Raw genomic sequence first — 21,810 nt, forward strand, 5'->3', positions numbered from 1 at the left:
ACTGATATTAAATTTGTCACATTTTTACAACTGCTTCTAAAACCAACATCTTGTCAAATTCACAATTTTTACGGTAAACATTTAACTCAATTTTTTAAATAAGATTTTTGCTCCCGGACTCGTTTTCGATTTCAGAGCCGCCTTTATCGGATTCAATTTAGAACGTAGAGTATCCACCGTTAATCCTATTTCGTTTTCTAATAAGAATACTAACAGGAAGCAACCTCTATTGAACTCTATCCATTCCTCTATGACATTTATTTCTAAATGGCTAATTAATATTTCTCCAAACGTAGCTTCGTTCTTTTCTCGTAATTTTGTATCGTTTTGTATAAGTTTCTTTAACATCATATGCAAACCTGAATGTTCAACAACCTTATGTTCAGTGTCCTCTTCTTTAATTTTTGTATCAGGGTCAGTGATGTATTTAGCAATGGACTCAAAAGCTTGCTTCAATTTTTCTCCAACACCTGCATTTAGAACTGCCAATGTTACCATTGCCATAGAACTGTTAGACAACCATGTTGCAACTTCTTTTGTTACAGCATCGAGTAACAGATCAGAAATGCTATCACAAAGCTCTTTCTCCCGAACATCTGGTAACTTTTTACTTGCTTCATTTTTATCTCCTTGCTCCAAGTACGAGATTATATTGGGATGAAAGTAACGAGGGCTTCTTCTGGCTACTAAATACAAAATAACATGTTTTCCATATTCATTCTGTACCATGTCTGTGAGATCTTTCTGAATTTCTGATAATATAATCTTCCTTATGAGTACAGTATCGTCTACTGTATCAAACAGAGCTAGTAATATTAAATATCCATGCTCGGACATAGAGACAGTCTTTACATTTTCCTTAAGACCTTTCATAATCAACTTCCTGTCTTTGTTAGTACCATGCCATATGCACAATACAACAATTTTTGAACCAGGTTTAGTCTGAGATAATTCTACTACAGAATCTTTCAACATGACTATCATTTCTGATCTATCTTCAGCCGAACATTCGTGTAAGTATTCTAGAAGAATGGTCTGTACAAACGTATAGTGCAAAAGCTTTTTGTTTAATATCCTTGTTAGATTTCCTTTTACAGCACTTAATGTTGCTGCTTTCATATTTTCTGCAGTCTTATATACATCGGACAAAGATTTAATTTCGTTGTCTTTAGCTTGTTTGTACATATCACCATAAAATTCCTGTTTGAAATATCTCTTCTCCGCATTCTTTATATATTTTGTGTACATAAGTTCTATCAAGGGTGCAGAGACAGAATGACTCATAAACTTCACAATGTTACCGTAACAATTAGAAATGACCTCATGTTTCAAATCCAGAGGTCCATATTTCAATACACTTTTCACACAGTTCTTTGCATACTTTGATGAAATCATTTCTGTGATGAAAGGTTTTAACTCAGCGTAAATTTCTCTTTGAATCTTTTGATCGCTGTACTTGATCATCCATTGAATAATACGAGATAAATCATGTGTGAGCATTACTTTATTATAATGAGACCTCAGTAAGTCATGGATTTGTAAAGTCAACTTTTTACGTTCTAATGCTTTGCAGTCTGACCTACGTAACTTCTCACCAATTTTTTTAGCTCTAATTGCAATTTCATAGATATCATTCAATTTTTTTGCTTTGTACTTCTCCTTTAATTCTTTCTTCTGCTTTTTAATTTCCATCCAATTGGGTTTCTCCGTTTGCTCTGGATTTTGATTTATTCCCTGTTTTCCTTTTTCACCCGTTACACCATATTTACGGTTACCATTTATTAAGGGTTTTTCATACATTCCTCTCTTCTCTTTCTTCGATTTAGCCGTATCATCGTGAGAAATATTATTTTCATTACTTACAATATCGTTGGCGACAGCGTGCGATTTAAACTTCTTAGTTTTTGATTCCGTATCGGTGTGTCCTTTTCGTTTTGCCATTTTGCAACACCTCTACAAAAATATAAATACGTAACATACTGTATAAAAACAAGATCGTTTTCCTTTCTACTTTTATTAATATTACATTTACAGATAAAATGTACTAATTACGGAAATATTGTTGACATTAACGGATCAACATAACCAACAAAAGATTATAACTAACCTGAGGAATATTTTAGTGGTTCAATAATGTTTTAGACTTGCGCGCACTTGCATACGTATATTACATTAAATTCAGTTCAATGAAATTGTTTTAGTCATAATTAAACATTAATTACTAAATATTAATAAGTATGCTCGCTGCTACACGTGATACAAAGCGCACGTTGTTGCACGCTGTTCAGTTGCACGCCGCACAGTGGTAAATTATCTCACCATGGAAATGTAAATCGTCCAAAAACATTTTTCAAGGGCGCTCTTTTTGAACGGTTTTCAGATAAATCGTAATATTGTAAATTTTTATGTTTCTCCGGAAGCTTAATACTATTTTAAAATCAATTCGTAAACAATCATTCAAACGCAATTTTCATTTTTCATTGCTGACAACATACTTTATTTCGTTTCTTACATAAATAATGAAAAACAAGTTGAAAAATCACAACTTAATCGAGTGCATTATGAATGCGTATATATATGTATATATAAGAAACTTATTAGTCGTTCAATCATAAATGTGCTATATTTGTTAGTGATACTTAAACGAATATAAGTTCAAAATAATCTTTTAAAACTGTTTCACGCGCGTGCACGAACGTGATCAAGTTTACAACGTATATACGTGTGTATTGTATTAAAACAACATTAACACATTGCATAAATTGCGGAAGTACTATTTAATTAACACAAGATATACTTTTTAATATATAAATTTATAATGATTTAATACAGTTTTCTTTTATTAATTAATTTAGTATAATAATAACATTAATGACCTAGTTAAAATAAAAATTAATAATACAATTTTTACTTTTACAATTATTCGTGTATAAATCACTGTGTATGAGTGAGTGCAACTGGATGTTTCCCTTCACATGCGCCGATTCATTATAAATCGCGGAATGATTGGTTATCTCTTAATGTTCATCGCCTTCTCCGATAGGTATTAAGTTATAAATGTACGTTAGTTTTATTTCACATCATCCATCTTTCTTTCCAATGTGCGCGTCATCGCGTGCACGATCCATGTTCCCCCCAATGAGTTCTCGGTAAACTCGGTCTAATAATCTAATCCGATTCTTGACATAACGTGACCGATCAGCCATAGACATGTAGCAAACTAGGTTTTTTCCAACACAATATAACTGTTCGTTTGAGATTTATTTTATTGGCTAAGAAGTGTTCTTATTTCTTTGTGCATATGGCAAATGAAGTCAACGTAACTGGGACTTCCATCGTTTCCTCTATCTTCGATCAAGAAGTGACGTAACACCATTTCAAGTTTCTCCCGCTGTCTCACTATAGTTAACTGAAATGTTGCGATCAATTATATGCATTATTAAATATTCAAGATACTTTGCATGTTACAAAGTGATTTAGAACTCCGTTTTTTAACTACTTACCCTCATGCAACGGTGCCTCTCCATGCGCATACGATCGATAATATCTGTTATTCGTTTATTTAATGGAGTGTCTAATATTGGCAGTGAAGTACGATCTGTGTCAACTTGGACCACTGATGGAACTCCGAACACTGCCTGTACCCACTGTGGAGAAAGTCCAAGGCCCAGCCATAAGAACATATGGATACTGTTTTCTGTAGAAACGAAAAGGACAAATAACGTATTTTTCCGTGGTTTTCCCGGGGATAAAAATACAGAAAATAGTGAACAATATTGCTTACCAAGTAAATACGCGCCGTCCTCGGAGAATTTGTCAATAGAACAACGTAGCATTTGCGGTAATTCTGTGTCTTGAGGATCAACATTGTGTAAGGAAAATAACCTCGGGTAAATGTACGCTACTGATATTGAAATAGGCATCGTAGCAACAGCTTGCATAACAAAAGATCTGTCGTCGATAGTCATGTCAGCACCTGAGAACATTTCAGTTATTAATTAATAGACAATCGTTGGATAGTGAATAGATTGGATAAAAATATATTACCACCAGATAATGCATCGGTCCGTAATAATGCGTTTGTATAAAGTGGGAGTAATTTCATGCACTCCGGCAATATTAATTGACCAGCACTCGATGGGGAGGCACAGTGTTTCCGGTATGCAGCTAGCATGCACGAACTTCTTGCGATCAAATTGTCCTTTATAGTTTTTGGAGACGATTCGATTAACTTGAAAACACCTGTACAAAAATATATTTCAATTTCGGACGTCTGGAATACGTGTGTACTTAGGTAAATATTTGGAATTCGTCTTACTTTGTTTGGCGAAGAAATTTATAATGGCGTCTAGGTCACACGCACGGTATAATTCAGCTAATTGAGACGATGTCTTTAAACTAAGGTTAATGATACGCAATCTTCTGATTCCGCTGCAGGAAGTATACAACAAAGCAGCTTGAATATATACACCCTCGTCCTCCGTCAATTTGTCGTCGTGCTTCACTTCTACGGCAATTGCCTGAAATATTGAATTAAAACGTTAATGGCACCGATGAATCGTAAAGCTATGTCCACACTGAAGCAACATCGAGCAACTTTTCGTCGCCTCTTGTTGTCTTCTTCTTTATTTATCGAACAATTAGAATTAATGGTACCTTATTGCAATCTATACTAGCTAATTCCATCTCTGTGGTGTTCGACATAAAGAAATGTCCGAAGAAATCGGTTGCTCGAACACCAGTAGACGTGCGTACACGCATGGTGGCATTAAATGCGATTGGTCTACTAATGTTGTTAATAACGTCCGCGATTAAACGATCCCCATCTATGTCGGCCTAAGAAAATTAAAAGTTATCGGTCGTTCATACTCTTAAGTACTAAATAACATATAACTTCTCATGAAGGTGTATAATACCTGGAAGTAGGTGTATTTGTACACTTCTCCGCCGGTTAATCTGGCAACCTGACCTATCGTTGCAATGTCTACATACGAATTATTAAAGATAAACAGATCTACAGAACATCCTGCACCTTCACAATCTTGCCCTAGGTTATTATAAACGCTATTCTGCGGTGCTGAAAAGATAAAAATATTTTACAGATAGTGTTTGTACTCATGGTAGGAATAGTACTGGTAGTAATATGAATAAACGATTTACCTAATACCGTTTTTTCTTTCTCCGTCCCAAGCACTTTACGATCGTCGCGATTCTTCAATTTGCCAGGAGCATCAGCAATCGGTAAGGAAGAGTGGAAAACCAGTAATTTGCCAACACGGTCCGAAGCCTTAAATGTAAAATTCAATTCAATTCAATTCAAAATCAAAATTCAAAATCCCCAAAGAACTTAACGGAATCTACAAATCAAAACCAAACAAAGAAAACCTTCATAAACATATGCAATGAAATCTAAACACTGATATAGGCGTCGCTAATGACCAAGCTGTCGATGCGACGTTTACATAGGATAATCTAAAAATGAGAATTTCTAAAATTTTGCCGGAATCTGATTAATAAAAATACCTTTAGTGCTTCTAGTCCAGCTTGTATCGCAGGTGCAAGAATAGTTTCCGTTTCGCGTGTGTCCGCGAACATGGCTGGTATCTGCGTCATTAAACTGTCGATAACGGCTTCGCTTTCTTCAACATCGCACAGGAACCCGTCAAGGAGTGGCATAAACACATCTTGTACGTCTCCCACAACCATCATTTGCGGTTGGGCAAGGCATGAGTTTACATTGTAAAAATGTACCGTATTATTGTACGTTATAAATCCTACTTTCATGTTCGATTTCGATTGACCAACGTCAACGGGCAGATTCCGCAGAATTGATTTCATTTTCGCACAGAGTAAATTGACTAAGCCAGACTTAACTGTGTTGTAAGACACATCGATCACGAACACAATAGCTGGTGGTTTAGGGAAAGTATCGTTCTAAAAAAAAGAGGAAGACACAAATTGTTTAATAAAATTGTATGCAATTGTTGTGTTAATTTACTCACTTTGCAGTATTCTTTTGTAGCAAGATATTCATACGTTCCCAACATTAATTCTGGTCTTTCATAGCGATCCATGCGTTGACCGGTATGATCCAAATGCTGGAAATATTCTTCTGGAACTAAAATACAAAAGAAACAGATGTTAGGATGAAATTAGAGACGTGCGAAAACCCGATGGTCAGGACAAGTCAGAAAAGTATCGGGTCGAAACGAGTTGGGTTCTCGAAAATTTCGGGATTCTCGATATATTCGAGAATCCTAAAATTCTCGGGAAATCGACCAGACATTTTCGGGTTCTCGTACACCTTTAGATGGCACGTAAAAAGTTCTACAGAAAAGGCGAGGTAGGTACCTCCAGTGGTTGCTTTACAAAACATGCACTGAAATCTTCTGCCGGCATCAATAAATTGCATAAATGGACTCATGTACGCTTTGCATCGGACGCAGCGAACTGGACCACTCTCTCCCATATCTACAATAGGCGGTTCGTACTCTCCTTCCGCTATACGAGCCATTGGACTTACTATTACAGCAAACGGAACATTCGTCTGCAAATGAAACTCATTACATGAACAACTCGAAATTATACCAACATATATATATATATATTGCATTTAATGAACAGATTAGGTACTTGTTTCAAAATATCTGAAGTGGTAGGAACAGTGTACATTGTGGATCTAATGTATCTAGGAGATGCATTCCCCTGATCCTGCGTTATAAACTTGGTAGTTACTAATGGTGGAACCAATCCACTTTGATTTGTTATAAACACATCCCCTTTGTCACGTTGATCATCTTGTATTACTTGAATCTGTGTAAATAAAAATTTCAAATTAATATGAACTATCAATGAAAGTTAAAATCAGTGAATTCTAGGTGTAAATAGACTCGCTAACGGCCGTGCGAGTGTTAATTGATTATCTTACCGGGCTTGGCATGTGGTCAGGATCCAAACGTTTAACTTGTTGCGTCTGAGTATCTCCTTGCTGATATCCTACACCTGGACCAGGTGTACCACCGTGATATGAAACTCTTTGAGCATTGTACATATCCTGCGATAAAAGAAACCATTCAACATAGTAGAGCATAGTAGATTCAGCTATTACAAACATACATTATTATAGCCTTGGTATCCACCGGTTTGGTAACCAGCCATTGCACCGGGCGTGAAACGATTAACTCCTAACGGAGCTCCCATAGTTTGTCCCTGCATAGGAGGAGCAGACGTGTACTGTCTTTGCCCTGATGATGGTAAATTCGAAGTAGCATTCATCATGTGCCCCATAGGTTGACCTGGTAATGGAGGTTGAGCTTGTGGCTCGGGTAAATTTTGTTGTCCCGTGTATGGTTGTCTGTTGAAATTTTGTTGACCCGGTAACAGAGATGTGGCCATGTTTTGTTGGCCCAGCATTGGTGGTGGAGCAATGTTTTGTTGACTTGACATCGGAGGCGGGGGAAAAGCTTGTTGACTCGGAATTGGCGGCGGAGCAATGTTTTGTTGATTCGACATCGGAGGCGGGGGCATAGTTTGTTGGTTTGACATTGGAGGCGAAGGCATGCTTTGTTGACCCATCAAAGGAGGACCAGGCAGATTCGATTGACCATGTAGATTATACGATGGCATGCTCGAATATTCCGGATAGGATTGGCCAGGTCTTTGCTGACCTTGCATTGGTGGATACTGTTGCCCCGGCAAAGGAGGTCCAGGAAGAGGAGGACTAGGCAAATTTGACAGCGCTGATAAATTTTGTTTTGGTGGCGGTGGTCCAGGCAAATTCTGTTGCCCATGTACTCCATGTGGAGTTGCATTATTTTGACTTTGTTGACTTGGTAATGGAGGCCCAGATAAATGTGGTTGAAATGGCATTGATGGGCTAGACAGATTTTGTTGTCTTGGTAGAGGTGAATTGGAGAGGCTTGGTTGTCCCTGCGTTGGTACATTAGATAAATTCGGTTGGCCTGGTAAAGGTGGAGTTGATTTTTGTCCCGTCGGTGGTGGCCTAGAGAAACTTGGTTGTCCGGGAGATGGGTCAGCGACGTTTCTTTGGCCACTTTGATTGGTTAATCCTGCATTAAATCCTTGTTCAGGTAATGTAGTTTGGCCAGGATAATATTGTCCTAGATTAGAGTCCATAGGATGTCCAGAGAAAGGGAAACCAGACTGAAACGTGGAAGGATTTTTTGGAATCGCCTTCTGCTGTAAATCTTGTCCAGAAATTGGCGACAAAGGGTTTCCACCAGGATCAGTTTGTCCAATAGGCCCTACTACAATTAAATATACATAGTATAAACATTATCTATTATGTCATTTCATCACTATGATTATACAGGTTACTATGTTATATATACTAACCAGCTCCAGGTGGTGCATCTTGGACATTGTTAAATCTACTGATATTTGAAGGTGTAGACATTGGTGGAGTACTTTTCCCGGGTAGAGGTGGTAGAGGAAAATTCTGCAATATATTAATTGGTATCAATATTGAATAATATTAACGTTATTACTATTATTTAATCAAAGATCAATTACCGCAGATGGTGGTCTTTGTTGATCACCCAAAGACATGTTGGAAATTTGATTAACTATATTATTCTGACCGGTTGACGATGGCATAATGTGTGGATTATTTGTTGATGGTTCAAATTGAGTATTTCCTGAAAGATAATATATTATATTAACATAAAATTTATATATTTTATCAATATGAAAATATAACTAGGTCATATTATAATGTACACATAATATGTTATGTGTATACAAATACATATAATAAATAAATTTATAAATATAGTATAATATTTCACTTGATTAGTTTTAATTACACGAGTATAGTATTTCATGATATCAATAGCAAAAGATTTAAATGACATCTTGAAATTTATCTTGACAGTTGTGATCACAAACATTAAAACACTTTATCATATGTACACATGAAGACTTGGATATGTACTTTCTTTTTTAGATCAATGTGAATTTTGTATATCATTTCCTATATGTAAAACTTTTGGGAAAAGATGCACAGCTTGAGCTTCTGCATTGTATTAGATCGATGAAATTATGATGCTAAAATATACAAGTTTAGGAAACAAATTGTTTAGGAATAAATGTTCAATGTGTTGATAAAATCATAGGAATATGCAATGCTTCATAAAGTGTGAACAGATTGTACAAAGTAAGCATGACATTATTGTAGTCATTATTCTCTGAAACAATGTGTTATGAAAATGAGACACATTTGTTTAGTGTACGAATGTAATACACGTGAAAATACAGACAATATGTTCATTGGCATACTAAAGAATTTATAAATTGGTGGCAAACGTTCAAAATATGCTTCACATTGACAGACGTAAGATAACCTATACAAAACCATCTGCACAATCTCCGTAAGTTGTAAACGCTGATCATACATAAAACGTGTGTGTTGGTGATTCGAAAACAGTGTTATTGCTCAATGACTAATTATTAAAATCTTCTGTTGCTTTCGAATGATAAAAAGGTAATAAGCCATTTTGCACACGAATTACGTTAACGAACGGGCCACGCAAACGAGAAATTCACATAACACACGGAAAATATTGAGTACTCACGTTGTGTCATTGTACGTATTTGAACCATAACAAAAGTTAATATTTCCACAACTGTTTACAGTAAAATGAAGAAAATGTATTTCGCTGCAATAGTGATTGTTGCCGATGCCACGTAAGGTGGCATTGCGCATGCGCCTCATGCACGCTGACGAGACACGTCATGATAAAAATTAGAACATGTTAAAAGGAATAATGAAATGAAGACACCATCGTTTCCCATCAATTGTACATTTATTAATGAAGAAAAACTCGTGGCCTCGCCAAATAACGAAAGCATGTTAAACATTTCGCAGGATTCAAGCTCTTCGTAGAGAAAGCATGCACCTCGAAATTTTCCAGCCAATTGGTTGGTACATACATCAGCGCATTATTTAAAAACCAGGTGGCAATTATGCTATCAACAGCTACCAATGCTCGATATCGTACATACTTAAAATTACATTTTTTAGTGCTAACCTCGAGACGAATGTACTTCGTATTTGTTTAAATATACTGTAAAAATAAAATACGATAATATTGAGTAAACGAATTACATGTTTCAAAGATTAAGGAATCGAAAATAGTAACATTCCTTGAACTACCTGTATCAATAATATACGGTATAAGTGGATTATGTAAACCAATTTTATTATATCCAAAGAACCCCACAGTGCACTCAATATTGTATCCACTGCATATACACCGTTATCACATAACATGTAAACGACACATATGTGCAAACATAGGTATAAAATGTACAACGACGTTAAAACTTTAAATTGGAATCCATATGCATCGTTTAATAACGACAACGTTTTCCACAGTTTTAAAACGAGCACTTTTGACAACATCAACCTGAAATCTAAACTTCGAGTATTCATTATTAGTTTAATTAATCAAAATGTTGAATTTTTTAATGAAAATTTACTCATCTTCCTTAAAGAAGAAATAGGAATAAAATATTCCTTGTTTAATAGTCCTTTTAGTTTAAAAAAAATTGCTCATTTTGTATTTTATAAAATTTGAAGCTTACCGTTGTTCGCGTGAGACGACTGGGTAACAGAAATGAAAGTTTTCCCTTGGGCAATATCGTCGAGGACCTCGTTGATTTTTTGAAATCGATATTTAATTTTGTTTATTAGCACAGCGAACGTGCATATCACGATTGAGCTAACGAAATCGGGTATTCGATCCACGATCCACATGAGAACGTACATGTAGTTTCCATTATTATCAAGACACCCATAGTAATCCATTAAATTGAAAAGTATCGTGACAAATATTACAGTCGTGATTTGCACGATATCAGTTTTCATGCATTGTTTATAGTCGATGTAAATGTTCAGAAATTTCACATTGTTATCGATGCTGCGTATATCCTCGAATACTTGTCGTGTTCTGTCGCATTGAAGTGTAGTTGATATCACTATTATCGGTAACAGAATGATGTTCAGGTAGCGTCTGCCTTTTCGAATTTTAGTTACCGCCGTTACGGCCGTCATAAATTGCATTACATGATTTGTATAATCGTACACAGCGCTAAGAAGGGCGTAATAGGGTAGTAGCACTATAATTCCACATAATTGGTTCACGTATCGAGATCTGTGAAATTTTATGGGGTATAATCCTAGGAGAAGTAAAAATTGGAAGTTAGCATGTTGAAATTAATGTTATGACAAAAAGCTGGTAATATTAAAATAATTGTACTTATAATAAGTTCTTTTTAAAGAATTCTTACCTAAAAGTTTGATTAAACAAAACAAATACCATGACTCTTCGTAGACATTAGAGGGTCGAAACAACTTCATGTTTGCAAGTTTTCACTTCAATAAAATCACAACTAACCAGATTCACAAATCGTTTTACTTTATACTACGTTCGTGCGTTAAATTTGTCAATAATTGCTCGGTCACGTTAGGTAATAGTACATAATTTATTAGGTACTTTATTATTCGAGATTTATAATCTGTGCTAGTTAGTTGCAGCTATTTGCTTGGTACACAATTGATTGGAGTACAGAATTCAAGCAATTGAAGTCGAAGAAATATGAAAAATATCACCCACAGACACGAAAAAGTAAAATTTAGAATTTAAGTCGGTGTTGTCTATAAGTTATCTATAATGTCACAGTAATTTTGTTTAAATTATATCGTTTCTTGTATAGGTATAAAGTTATCCAGTTGAAAATTTATTCTACTGTAAGTCATAAAAATAAAATCGTCGTGTAAATAGAATTTTGAATTCAAATAGGTTGAAATATTCCCGCGCGGTCAACATAGAATACGATTCTGCGCAAAACAACGCACGATGTAACTAGATTCTAGTCAATTCTAGTCACAGGATCAGCAGATTTAGTGATAACTTAATATTGAACAGATGTGTTATATTATGTCATGTAAACAAATGCATAATTAGATGTAAATTGGAAGTTTAATCGTGTTTGTCTCCGTTTATATTTTTTGTAGTTCCGGAAGGTTATACTTCAAGAATGAACGAAAACGAGACAAGTAATTTAAATATTTTATAATACTCCTTTGTTTTCTTTAAGTTTAATGAGCATTTTTGTGGAAATGGATAATGTTTTGGGGTTTTTTCATTGTTATTGTACGCATGAAAATGTAATTGATTTTAATGATTTAAATGACCTCAGGAACAAATGTATATATATACTTTTATGTTATAGGTAAAAATCTCTCTTTGCAAAAGTCTTTATTACCTGGTCATGATCCAGGATGGAACGATCCTCCAAACTGGGCATATACCGGTACGCAAAGTTCTACAAGTACACCCACTAAACGAGTATTGAACAAGAGGGTAGCGTTTCCATTATCTTCTACACAAGCTTCCGATAAGGAGTCTTCAGTATCAAGTCCATCAATGACTATTCCACCACTGCCGCAATCTTCCATTAATTTGACAACAGCATTGCACCCTCCATTGATATCTCCTTCCAATGTAGATGCAGAAAATGTCACAGAATCATTAAAGATTGACAAAGAACAGGCATTGAATGAAGTCTTACAAAGTTTAGAGACTGTAATCAATGAGCATATAAGTGAAACGAGAGTGGAGGAAGTAAAGAAAAGAGTAGACATATTAAAAGCTAAATGGCTAGAAGATGAATTAAGTGATTTTATATGTAAAAATATTTTAAACTTGTCAAAAGGTTGGTTGCAGATGGTTTTTTTTTGTTCAAATCAATAACTTTTTAATGATTTATAGAGATAATATAACATATTTTTTACAGCATTACAAGAAGGGAATGTTGAAAAAGCAGATCAAATATATCTGTCACTGATGATGAAGCATCCTAGCCTATGCTTTCATCCTTGGGTACCTGGCATTAGGCATATCATTTTAGAATTAAAGATCAAGCAACGAGATTCAAGTGCAATGCAATCTAATACATGATAATAATAATTATTTTTATTTGATGGAATGTTTTGAAAGTAATAATGAAAGGATTGAATAACAATTTTTTTAATCTTAAGTAATGAGTGCTTCTAATAATAATACGTATATAAATTATATATATATATATATATATATATATATATATATATATATATACATCTACATATATGTATATGTGTATATATTTATATACATATATGTAAATCATTCCAGAATTGTTAATTCTGTTTATTGTGTAATTTATGTAATTTATGTTTTATAACTGAAATTATGAGTCTATGTGAATAAATTTAAGAAATTTGATTGAAGGCAAAATTGTTTACGGTACTCAATATTACATTCTCTTTTACATAAGTGCAATCTTACAATTCCTATCAAATAATAAACGCTATTCATTACTCTGTTGGTAAGGTTGCAGAAAATGGTAATGGCACAGAAACGGCCGTGGCGCTTGCGTGTGACAGAAAAACACATATCAGGTGATTACATTGACTGTTAAGTCTACTGTTATATTTCGTCTATGACGAAATGTTACAAGATGATTGGTCCATCTCTATACAATTCAAATTCAGAGTGGCAGATGGCAGCAAAGGCTTCTGTTAGAAAGTAATTGACATTCGAACCGTAAGATTTGTCAGTTTTCGAGTTTTAACTCTGTTAGTGGCAAATTATATTTTTAGTTAATGAATTACCAATTTGTACTTGATTTTTTACGTGTAAGTTATGAAATTATTATAAGCGAGTCATATTATTGTGTGAATGTCTTATTGTGTGTATACATGTCGATGTGTGCACCTCAATCTATAAAATCATTTTTACAAGACACAATCGTGTTTACATTTCTATAAATGACCACGTTATCAAAATGATATCAAGTTGTACCTTTGCATATTGTCTTCCAAAGTATTATAAAACATATGTTTAAACATTGTTCTCGTATTTTCATAAATTAACCATAGCGGTGAAATCAAAGCTCCGAATGACTGTATAAATATTTTTCATATGGTATTTATAATTACGATACATAACGGTCAGATTTTTAACATTTAAATATTTGTTCACGTAGATTTTATGAAACATGACTGAAAAAGAGAAGATTGTACTCGTAACTGGTGGAACAGGATTAGTGGGCAAAGCCATTGAAAGTGTCATTGAAAAGAATAAAAATGAAAATGAAAAATGGATATTTGTAGGTTCCAAAGATGCAGACTTATGGTAGCTTATTTTTTCGTTATTATAAATCAAGTACTCGGCCTAGCAGATTAGCAGAAGTAAAATTTTTCGTTTTCAGTAATAAACAAAGTACAGAAAAATTATTTGAAAAACACAAACCAACTCATGTTATTCACTTGGCTGCTATGGTCGGCGGCCTGTTTCACAATATGGCCCATAATCTGGACTTTCTGGTAATTCAAATGAGATTGAAGAGAATAACATCTGATTAGCATTACATTAATCTATTGAATTTTTAGAGGAACAACATTCACATGAATGATAATGTATTACAAACTGCTCATGAAAATGGAGTTGTTAAAGTTGTCTCGTGTTTGTCAACTTGCATATTTCCTGACAAGACTACATATCCCATTGACGAAACTATGGTAATAGTCTGTTTCTTATTACTATATAAAATTCTAATTAGTGTTATGTAATCAATCTATATTTTTTTCTGTAATTTCTTTAGGTGCACAATGGCCCGCCACATCCATCAAATTATGGTTATAGTTATGCCAAACGGCTTATAGATATAGCAAATAAAGGCTATCATGAACAGCATGGTAGACTTTACACCAGTGTCATTCCTTGTAATGTATTTGGACCATATGATAATTATCATCCCAGTGCTAGTCACGTTATACCAGGATTAATGAGAAGACTTCATGATCTAATAAAAGATGGTATAGAACATTTGTAATTAATTTTTTAAGATTCGTATATTGTGCGGAATGTAATCAGAAGGGATGTATATTTTTCAGGAAATACTGAAGATAAAATCTTTACTGTATTGGGTTCTGGAAAACCCTTGAGACAGTTTATTTATAGTTTAGATTTAGCTAAATTAATAATATGGGTATTGAGAGAATATGATTCTGTGGAGCCAATAATATTATCAGGTACACAGAAAGTATAAATTAAACATAATATTACTATGTAGAGCTCTCCAATTAATTATTTACTCTTGTCTTATTCAGTGGACGAATCTCAAGAAGTTACAATAGCAGAAGTGGCTGACGCAATCGCGAAGGCGTTCAATTTCAAAGGGAAAATAGTATTTGATTTATCGGCAGCCGATGGACAATACAAGAAAACAGCGAGCAACGCCAAACTGCGAAAATATTTACCAGATTTCCAATTTACACCATTCAACGAAGCCATTAAAGAAAGTGTTGACTGGTATACAGTGAATTACGATAAAGCAAGGAATTAATAAATAGTATTTAAATATTCAATTTTCAGCATATTCGCAGCTTATAATTATTCAAATAATATTATTAATTTAAAACGTTTCTCTTCGAATTGTATGTCTGATTATCTGTTGGAAGGTTGGGATTGAGTTAGATGTAATTATGCTCAATAATGAACTCGTAAGCTAAGCAGTATCGTTATAAATATTGTATATTTTTTGAATAAATATTCTGTAGATATTATGTATTTTCTTGTAAAATAAAGATCAATTATTTTCAAGTAAAGATCATTCAATCATCAAAGTGTATTTTTAAAATGAGATGTTTAATGAGCGATACAATTGTCTGTCGACGCGAGCAAACAAGTCTCAATATCAAATGCGAACTACATTTACAGTGGATGATAATATGAGAAGCGTGAATCACGCGGCGATCAATTGAAATAGGAGATAGTTCAATTGATTATCATAAAAAAATGAGTAAATTTAAACAACTGCCTGAATGGATCCAAGTATTTCTGTGGGTAAATTCGGAAAAAGCACTGAAACTTCAATAGTCAAAATAGTCGCCACCCTACTCTCATAGTGAATCTGTGGCGTTAATGATGGTAGTGGACATGAATTGTGAGCATGGGTGCAGTACACTTCCGATTCCCAATTTCTGCAAGGACCATTAAAAATTGTTAAACATTGACGGTCACAATAGTCGTCCACCCTACTCTCACCACTCACATACAGTGAACCTGTGACGTTAGTGGTGGGGATGAACAGCGGATTGTGAGCATCGGTCCAGTTGCACTGCTCGAGTTGGTAGGATGCAGGGACGACGACCATCTGGCCGGCAATGCTCGATCGTACTATCATTGCGGAGCGTCGCCGCAACGCAGCGTCTGCGGCAGGCAGGCGTCGCGACGCCTGCGCGTCGGTGTAGGTAAATTGAGCGCCCCCGTGGCCGTCGGTGGTGCACGGTGGGTGAAATTCGGTGCTCAGTCGCGCTCGAGGTGGCTCACCTCGACGGTCACAAGTGATAAGCGTTTTCCGCGTTGATATCGTGGGAGGCACACCGCCGACGTGATGCTCCTTCTGCACGTGGTGCGGCGTCGGTCCTGGGTCCGCGGGTGAGATGCTCCAACAGGATTCGCGAATTTCCTATAATTCTTACCATAGAATGACGGGGGTGGTTTCGCACGCGTTCTGCCACCGTGCACGGTAACGCCGGCCGATCGGCTTTGCCGGGAGGGTACGCGGCCGCTATGGGGTTTCCGAATCTAACGAATCACGTAAGCGGAAGCAGCGGTGCGATTTCACCGAGTCATCGTTGAACCGGATCGCCTCTGCCGCACGAACAGTATCGCGATTCAATAAAGATACTGCTCTAGAGGATACCGCGGACTATGCACCCGGAGACTATGCTTGTCTGAAGACCAGTGATAAGACGTCTTAGGTGGAACAAGTCGACGATTGTTTACTTGTTGGTTCGGACCACCGAGGTAAATTCTCGAGGATGATTTTGGTTCGAGATGGATTAAAGCGTAATCTCTGCTCGTTTCTTAGAGGAGATGCGGGGTGTCGGAACGTCTCCGGCACGAAGTAGTAAGGTGCTTAATTCTGGAGACAGGGATAAGTTGATTAGTATTGATTGCGTCTCTGGAATGGGGAATTGATTGGTAGAATGATTTGCACCCTCGTTTCGCGTTCGTTTTTTTTTCTATTGGGCGTTAATTGTGGAGGGATTCTTTTTGCGTGCGTTAAGGGTGATTACGAGGATTGCTTGTACCTATTTTTTTGAGAGAAATTAATTTTGTGCTTCTTATAAGGAAAGTGTTACGTCATCCATGCTTTAGTACCATACCGGGCAAACACGGCGGTCTTTCTTTAAGGTTTTGCGACTCTTTTAATGGGTTCCTTTGATTCCGTGTGAAAAAGCGCGGTAAAAAGAGCGAGATACGCGCGACTGCGGTTCCATAAGATTCACGGAGGTCCTGGGATTCCAGGACCGCGGTGTCGCACGGTTCTGGAGATCCTACGGGAATTAAAGCTTCAACTGGCACGCGTAAATGTCATCGCTAAGTACTCTTCTACTCTTCCGTGAAAAAAGTTTCTGCTACCGAAAGGTTGGGTCGACACGCATGAAGTCGCGGGTAGCGTGAAAGTTTGTCTGGTTAAAGCGGAGATGCGTTGACAATTGCCAACACTTGCCGAAAAATTCTGAGGAAAATTCAGCTGCATAAATTATTGTGTTAAGTCCCTACTTCATTCTTTATATTCCTATTACATTCATTTGGAAAAATTTATTTGCTTCAAGAGTAGAAGGTGCACGTGCAGTTCTTTAGATGGAAATTCTTAATAAGATGGTCGTATGGACCCAGAAAAATTGATCTGTTTCAAAAGTAGTAGATGTAGTAGGGTTTTCAACAGAAAAGAGGGAGGATATATTTTAATTTGGCAGAAGACTGTGGACGTAGAAAATGACATTATCTTATCTCCTGGTAGAATTCGATAGGACTGTGTTCTGCCGTAGTGTCACGACTTCATTTCGTGTATGTCCTTTCGTTGTCCAGTGACACTCGTCTTGAAAAATATTGGAAATAAGAATGTCGATTTGCAATGAAAAGTGCAATTCATCGATACGAATTACAATTGAAATATTTTCTTTTCAACTAAAAAACATCGTTATTGTACACCTTGGCTTCTTCTAGACGAAACTAGACAAAAGTGCAATTACATTTCGCAGGTCCGCCGTAACAAGATCGAAACTCTTTATTCGCACCGCAAGAGCGGAATTAATTTCGAACGAAGTCTACCATTAGCCACAGCAACGTTTAAACACCTCGTGCAAAAATCGTGCGTAACATAAGACCACGGAACTTGACAAAAACTTGTCCAAGACCAAAGACATTCCAAAAAGGAAGCCGCAATGGCGATGTCAGCAACGCCGCTGACAGAAACCAGCACGTGACCGCAAGATAATGCGTGTTAATCACGGTTGCGCGTCTTCCGTTTGAAAAGCAGAGGGTCTTCGGCAGAACGTCGGTGTTCTGACTCGTCAGTGCGAGATTATTTGTGCGTCAGTGATCAGTGACAAGTGAGAAAGAAAGAGAGAGAGAGAGAGAGAGAGAGAGAGAGAGAGAGAGAGAGAGAGAGAGGGAGAGGGAGAGGGAGCACCAACGAGTCCCTAACTGTTTGGACTTGGTTTTCGGGCCGGGATGCACTGTCGCCGGGTCGTGGCGACAGTGCATTGCGTTGCAGTTGCAATCGTTCGGAAGAACAGCCGATAAAGCTTGCGCCCAGAAGAGGATGGGGAGGACTCGCGGTCGGTTGGACGACAGTTACGGAAATGCTTGTCTCGGGACACGACGACGACCCGGAGGATGCAACCGGCGCCAGTGTCGAGCTTCGAAGAGATCCCGGTGCAAGGTCCAGGTCCGCGTGGCCCGGTGATTCGAGGAAGGAAATCATCATCATATCGAGGCCGATCCCCGGGTTCTCGCCGACCCCGAGCACTATAGGCGATTGAATGGGAGCTAAAGCAGCGGGAAGAGATGCCTGGTATCGTGGTATTCCGACGCCGATGGAGCGTCGGCAGCGACGACCTCGTCGTGCCCGGTGCTTTCCTGTTCATCGTACATCTGATATGGTGAGCGAAACTTTCGATTAGGCTAACCCCCCGTGGGCAACCCGGGTCGTTTACGTCCGGAGCGAAATTTCACTCCTTGAATTTCTTTCGTTTCCACATTTATTTTTCCCCGGTAACCCTTGCGTCAATAACCAACATTTTCTTCGATATATTCAATGATCAAATGTAGATTAATCTGTGATCACCCAAAAACATAAAAATCTACAATAATCTAACTACTTGCCAATAGAAGTATTAAAGAAGTTGTAAAAAGAAATTGAAAGTGGATATGTACCCGGTATTGACATACGGCTTAACCCATTTGCATCATTAACGTCTATATCCGCGCAATTTGCCTGGCCGCTATCTCGCCAGAGTGTATAGTAATTAATTGGCATTCAAAATGTGAGTGATTGGTGGGCGCGAACCGATTTTCATCATTCTCAAATAGGTCTGGAGCCTTGAAACAATCGATTTTTCTTTCTCTCTGCACGGATTGCATAACTTAATTGAAGAAGTATCTTATTCTTTCAGATTTTTCTTTATAGTCGTGCTAGAAAAATGTAGAACAACTTGAAAGAGGTTCTTCCCACCCTTTGTTAAATTTTTTGAACAATTAACTATGTTCTAGACCGTTTTTAATGTATCCATAAATACCAGAGTTATATTTACGACATCGTTTTATTTTTATTGCGTGGTTTATTCTGTATACAAAATAGTGTTATTTATACACGTTTCTGTCCGACTATTTTGTTGTCATTGCTGGCATAAATACGATATATCGAACATTCTCTTCATATCGTCGTATCTTTTAGTTTCTCTTCTGCTTTTTAATCAACGAGGAAAATAAGCAATTTTTATGCAGAATAAAAATTGTTTTTGCCAATTACAAGAGCCTGGAGCTAGATAGACATTTCATTCTTACTTTAATAACTTCAACAGGCTGAAAATAATAGCTTGGCATTTTTTAATTATTTTAACCTTTCTGTGTGATGTTTTAAATGGCACCTACTCATTTTTGTTATAAACGCATAAAATCCGCAGTCCACTGATCAAAGATGACACTTTTCAGCATCGTTATCGCGGTAACATGAACGGCGCCAAGTATGCAACGGTTTCGCGAACTTTCGACACTCGGGTCCAACCGGACCCAGCCGCAATTAGGCGAGTGGTTAGCCTGCTAATGATCGGCGGTCCCCCATAGGTGTCAAGAGTTTTCGCGGGCAGGATATTCGGGGACAGATCCTTGTAATTATAGCGCCGCTTTAAAATAGGATACGTGTCCGTAGGTAATCCCGTGTGACCTAGATTTTCGGCGGCGATGCACCCAAGCCATGTGTCGTATTACAACTAATTAATAGAGATATTAGCGGAACGTCATTTCCGTCTGTTGATTACGACTGTAATTGAATAATCTGGTCGGGTAAAAGCAGGTGCATATGAGCCCCCCTATTGACATTCACTGATACGTGTAGAAATCGGACGTTTAAATGTATTAATGTGTAATTAAGCGTGAGTAGGCGTCGAGCGGAATTTCAATTATGCTCGCGAGCATCTTCTGTGTCTCACGTTGCCAACCCCTAAACTCCTAGAACTTGGATCGTTTCTCTTTGTCCCTTGCGAGAACCCCTAGAATTATGGGGCGAAGAAATATTATGCAGATTCGCATTCTGCCTGTGCCCCTTTAACTGCTCGGGCTGCAATTAAATAAATATGTTGGCTCTTGGCGAGCCGGTGGAACGTATAAGTAGTACCTCCAAACATACTTTCGTAACTTGAAGACATTTCTTTTTCTTGGACTTCTTAACAATAAGCATATTTTCTGTTTATAGTATATAACATCGTGCAGGCGTTTATTCCGTAATTTACACCATTCGGTTATTTAGTTTGTTGTATTACACTCTTCTAGTGTTTGATTTTTCATCTAATCAATCTTCACAGTTTAGTTCCACCGAAATAAACTTTTTCTCCTTTTACTGACAGTATTTCCTCATAGTTAGCCGTAATTTAATCTTCTATCTATATTATGCTTTCTGCTTTATCATCCAATAAATTTTCGACAGTTCGGTTCCACCAAAATGAACGTTTTCCCCTTTTACTGATAGTATTCGTTCATAGTTTGTCATAATCTAATCTTCTACTGTCTGCTTTTTTTCATCCAATAAATTTTCGACAGTTCGGTTCCACCAAAATAAGCTGTTTCCTCTTTCACTGATAGCATTTGCTTGTCTCTTTTTATTACTTTGTCCGTAACGAACCACGGTACATTTACTGTTGACAGTGGCGCTTCCAATCGAGGCTTTCTACGATTTCTAAATTTGAGCCCGGTTTGAGAGTACAAGATGAATATCGCCGCGCGAATATCGATAGCTCATCAAAGCAGAAACGTTTTATAGGTATTCATTACATGGTTAAAGAGTTATTAGTCGGCGATATCATTGGCTTATTATTAGCGCTGATCAAAGGGTAGTTTTCGCGTCATGATCCGCGTTAGCCTGTCTTAGCTTCGGAAAATCGTTAACGGACGTGGTAAATGACCCGGGACAGAGAGGCAAGGGTAACAGGAATTGGCGATCGTCCATTTCATTTTCGTCGTCCCCCTGTGCGTTCGTCTTTCGATATGTCGATGCAGCGACTTGGCTTCTCCGTGTTTCCTTTCATCCCCGAAACAGCGCGGTCGATAAAATTTTAATTAAAACAAAAAGGCGTGTTCCCATTGTTCACGGTTCCCGCCGACCCTCGAACGAGTGTGCAATCAATTTCCCCCTTATTTCGCGGATTCTGTCGCGATACTTGTCGTGCTG

The 21,810-nt window shown here is 37.1% G+C and overlaps 5 protein-coding genes across 10 annotated transcripts in view; 3 read left to right on the plus strand and 2 right to left on the minus strand.

Moving 5' to 3' along the window:
• Positions 1–4: 4 nt before the first annotated feature.
• Peng (Pumilio and CPL domain-containing protein penguin) lies at positions 5–2,655 on the minus strand. Its single transcript, XM_076786704.1, has 2 exons — positions 2,108–2,655; positions 5–1,951 (listed from the first exon to the last, which is right to left on the minus strand). Exon 2 carries the CDS (start codon positions 1,939–1,941, stop codon positions 82–84), a length of 1,860 nt encoding a protein of 619 aa, XP_076642819.1. The 5' UTR covers positions 1,942–1,951; positions 2,108–2,655; the 3' UTR covers positions 5–81.
• Positions 2,656–2,794: 139 nt separating this feature from the next.
• Sec24cd (COPII coat complex component secretory 24CD) lies at positions 2,795–9,752 on the minus strand. Of its 3 annotated transcripts, none has more exons than XM_076786695.1 (17): positions 9,594–9,752; positions 8,533–8,657; positions 8,356–8,458; positions 7,117–8,264; positions 6,929–7,054; positions 6,634–6,813; positions 6,352–6,547; positions 6,003–6,118; positions 5,524–5,934; positions 5,161–5,287; positions 4,917–5,077; positions 4,657–4,836; positions 4,319–4,520; positions 4,048–4,242; positions 3,785–3,976; positions 3,504–3,697; positions 2,795–3,409 (listed from the first exon to the last, which is right to left on the minus strand). In XM_076786695.1, the coding sequence occupies exons 1-17, from the start codon at positions 9,619–9,621 to the stop codon at positions 3,266–3,268; spliced, it is 3,828 nt and encodes a 1,275-aa protein (XP_076642810.1). In that variant the 5' UTR covers positions 9,622–9,752; the 3' UTR covers positions 2,795–3,265. The 3 variants fall into 3 exon arrangements, with proteins under 3 accessions (XP_076642810.1, XP_076642811.1, XP_076642809.1); XM_076786696.1 differs by having other exon boundaries at positions 4,051–4,242; positions 7,117–8,267; XM_076786694.1 differs by having other exon boundaries at positions 7,117–8,267.
• A 2,162-nt stretch (positions 9,753–11,914) lies between these two features.
• LOC143353402 (steroid receptor RNA activator 1) lies at positions 11,915–13,088 on the plus strand. The gene is made up of 3 exons (XM_076786707.1): positions 11,915–12,079; positions 12,256–12,738; positions 12,820–13,088. The coding sequence occupies exons 1-3, from the start codon at positions 12,061–12,063 to the stop codon at positions 12,981–12,983; spliced, it is 666 nt and encodes a 221-aa protein (XP_076642822.1). The 5' UTR covers positions 11,915–12,060; the 3' UTR covers positions 12,984–13,088.
• Positions 13,089–13,551: 463 nt separating this feature from the next.
• On the plus strand, positions 13,552–15,634 carry Gmer (GDP-L-fucose synthase-like protein). 2 transcript variants are annotated; one of them, XM_076786705.1, is made up of 7 exons: positions 13,552–13,702; positions 14,053–14,201; positions 14,278–14,392; positions 14,459–14,587; positions 14,671–14,884; positions 14,963–15,100; positions 15,179–15,634. In XM_076786705.1, the coding sequence occupies exons 2-7, from the start codon at positions 14,065–14,067 to the stop codon at positions 15,412–15,414; spliced, it is 969 nt and encodes a 322-aa protein (XP_076642820.1). In that variant the 5' UTR covers positions 13,552–13,702; positions 14,053–14,064; the 3' UTR covers positions 15,415–15,634. The 2 variants fall into 2 exon arrangements, with proteins under 2 accessions (XP_076642820.1, XP_076642821.1); XM_076786706.1 differs by lacking the exon at positions 13,552–13,702 and adding an exon at positions 13,748–13,971.
• Positions 15,635–16,384: 750 nt separating this feature from the next.
• Positions 16,385–21,810, plus strand: part of Inae (inactivation no afterpotential E) — a 108,768-nt gene continuing 103,342 nt past the window's right edge. For 2 of the 3 annotated variants that reach the window (XM_076786697.1, XM_076786701.1), the window contains exons 1-2: positions 16,385–16,508; positions 18,125–19,027. In XM_076786697.1, coding sequence (XP_076642812.1) covers positions 18,933–19,027 — 95 coding nt within the window. In that variant the 5' untranslated portion in view covers positions 16,385–16,508; positions 18,125–18,932. Of the gene's footprint in view, positions 16,881–18,124; positions 19,028–21,810 lie in introns of all 3 variants that reach the window. The other variant, XM_076786698.1, reaches the window with a different exon arrangement.

Source organism: Halictus rubicundus, chromosome 4, assembly GCF_050948215.1.
Source record: "Halictus rubicundus isolate RS-2024b chromosome 4, iyHalRubi1_principal, whole genome shotgun sequence".
Classification (NCBI taxonomy): Eukaryota; Metazoa; Arthropoda; class Insecta; order Hymenoptera; family Halictidae; genus Halictus; species Halictus rubicundus.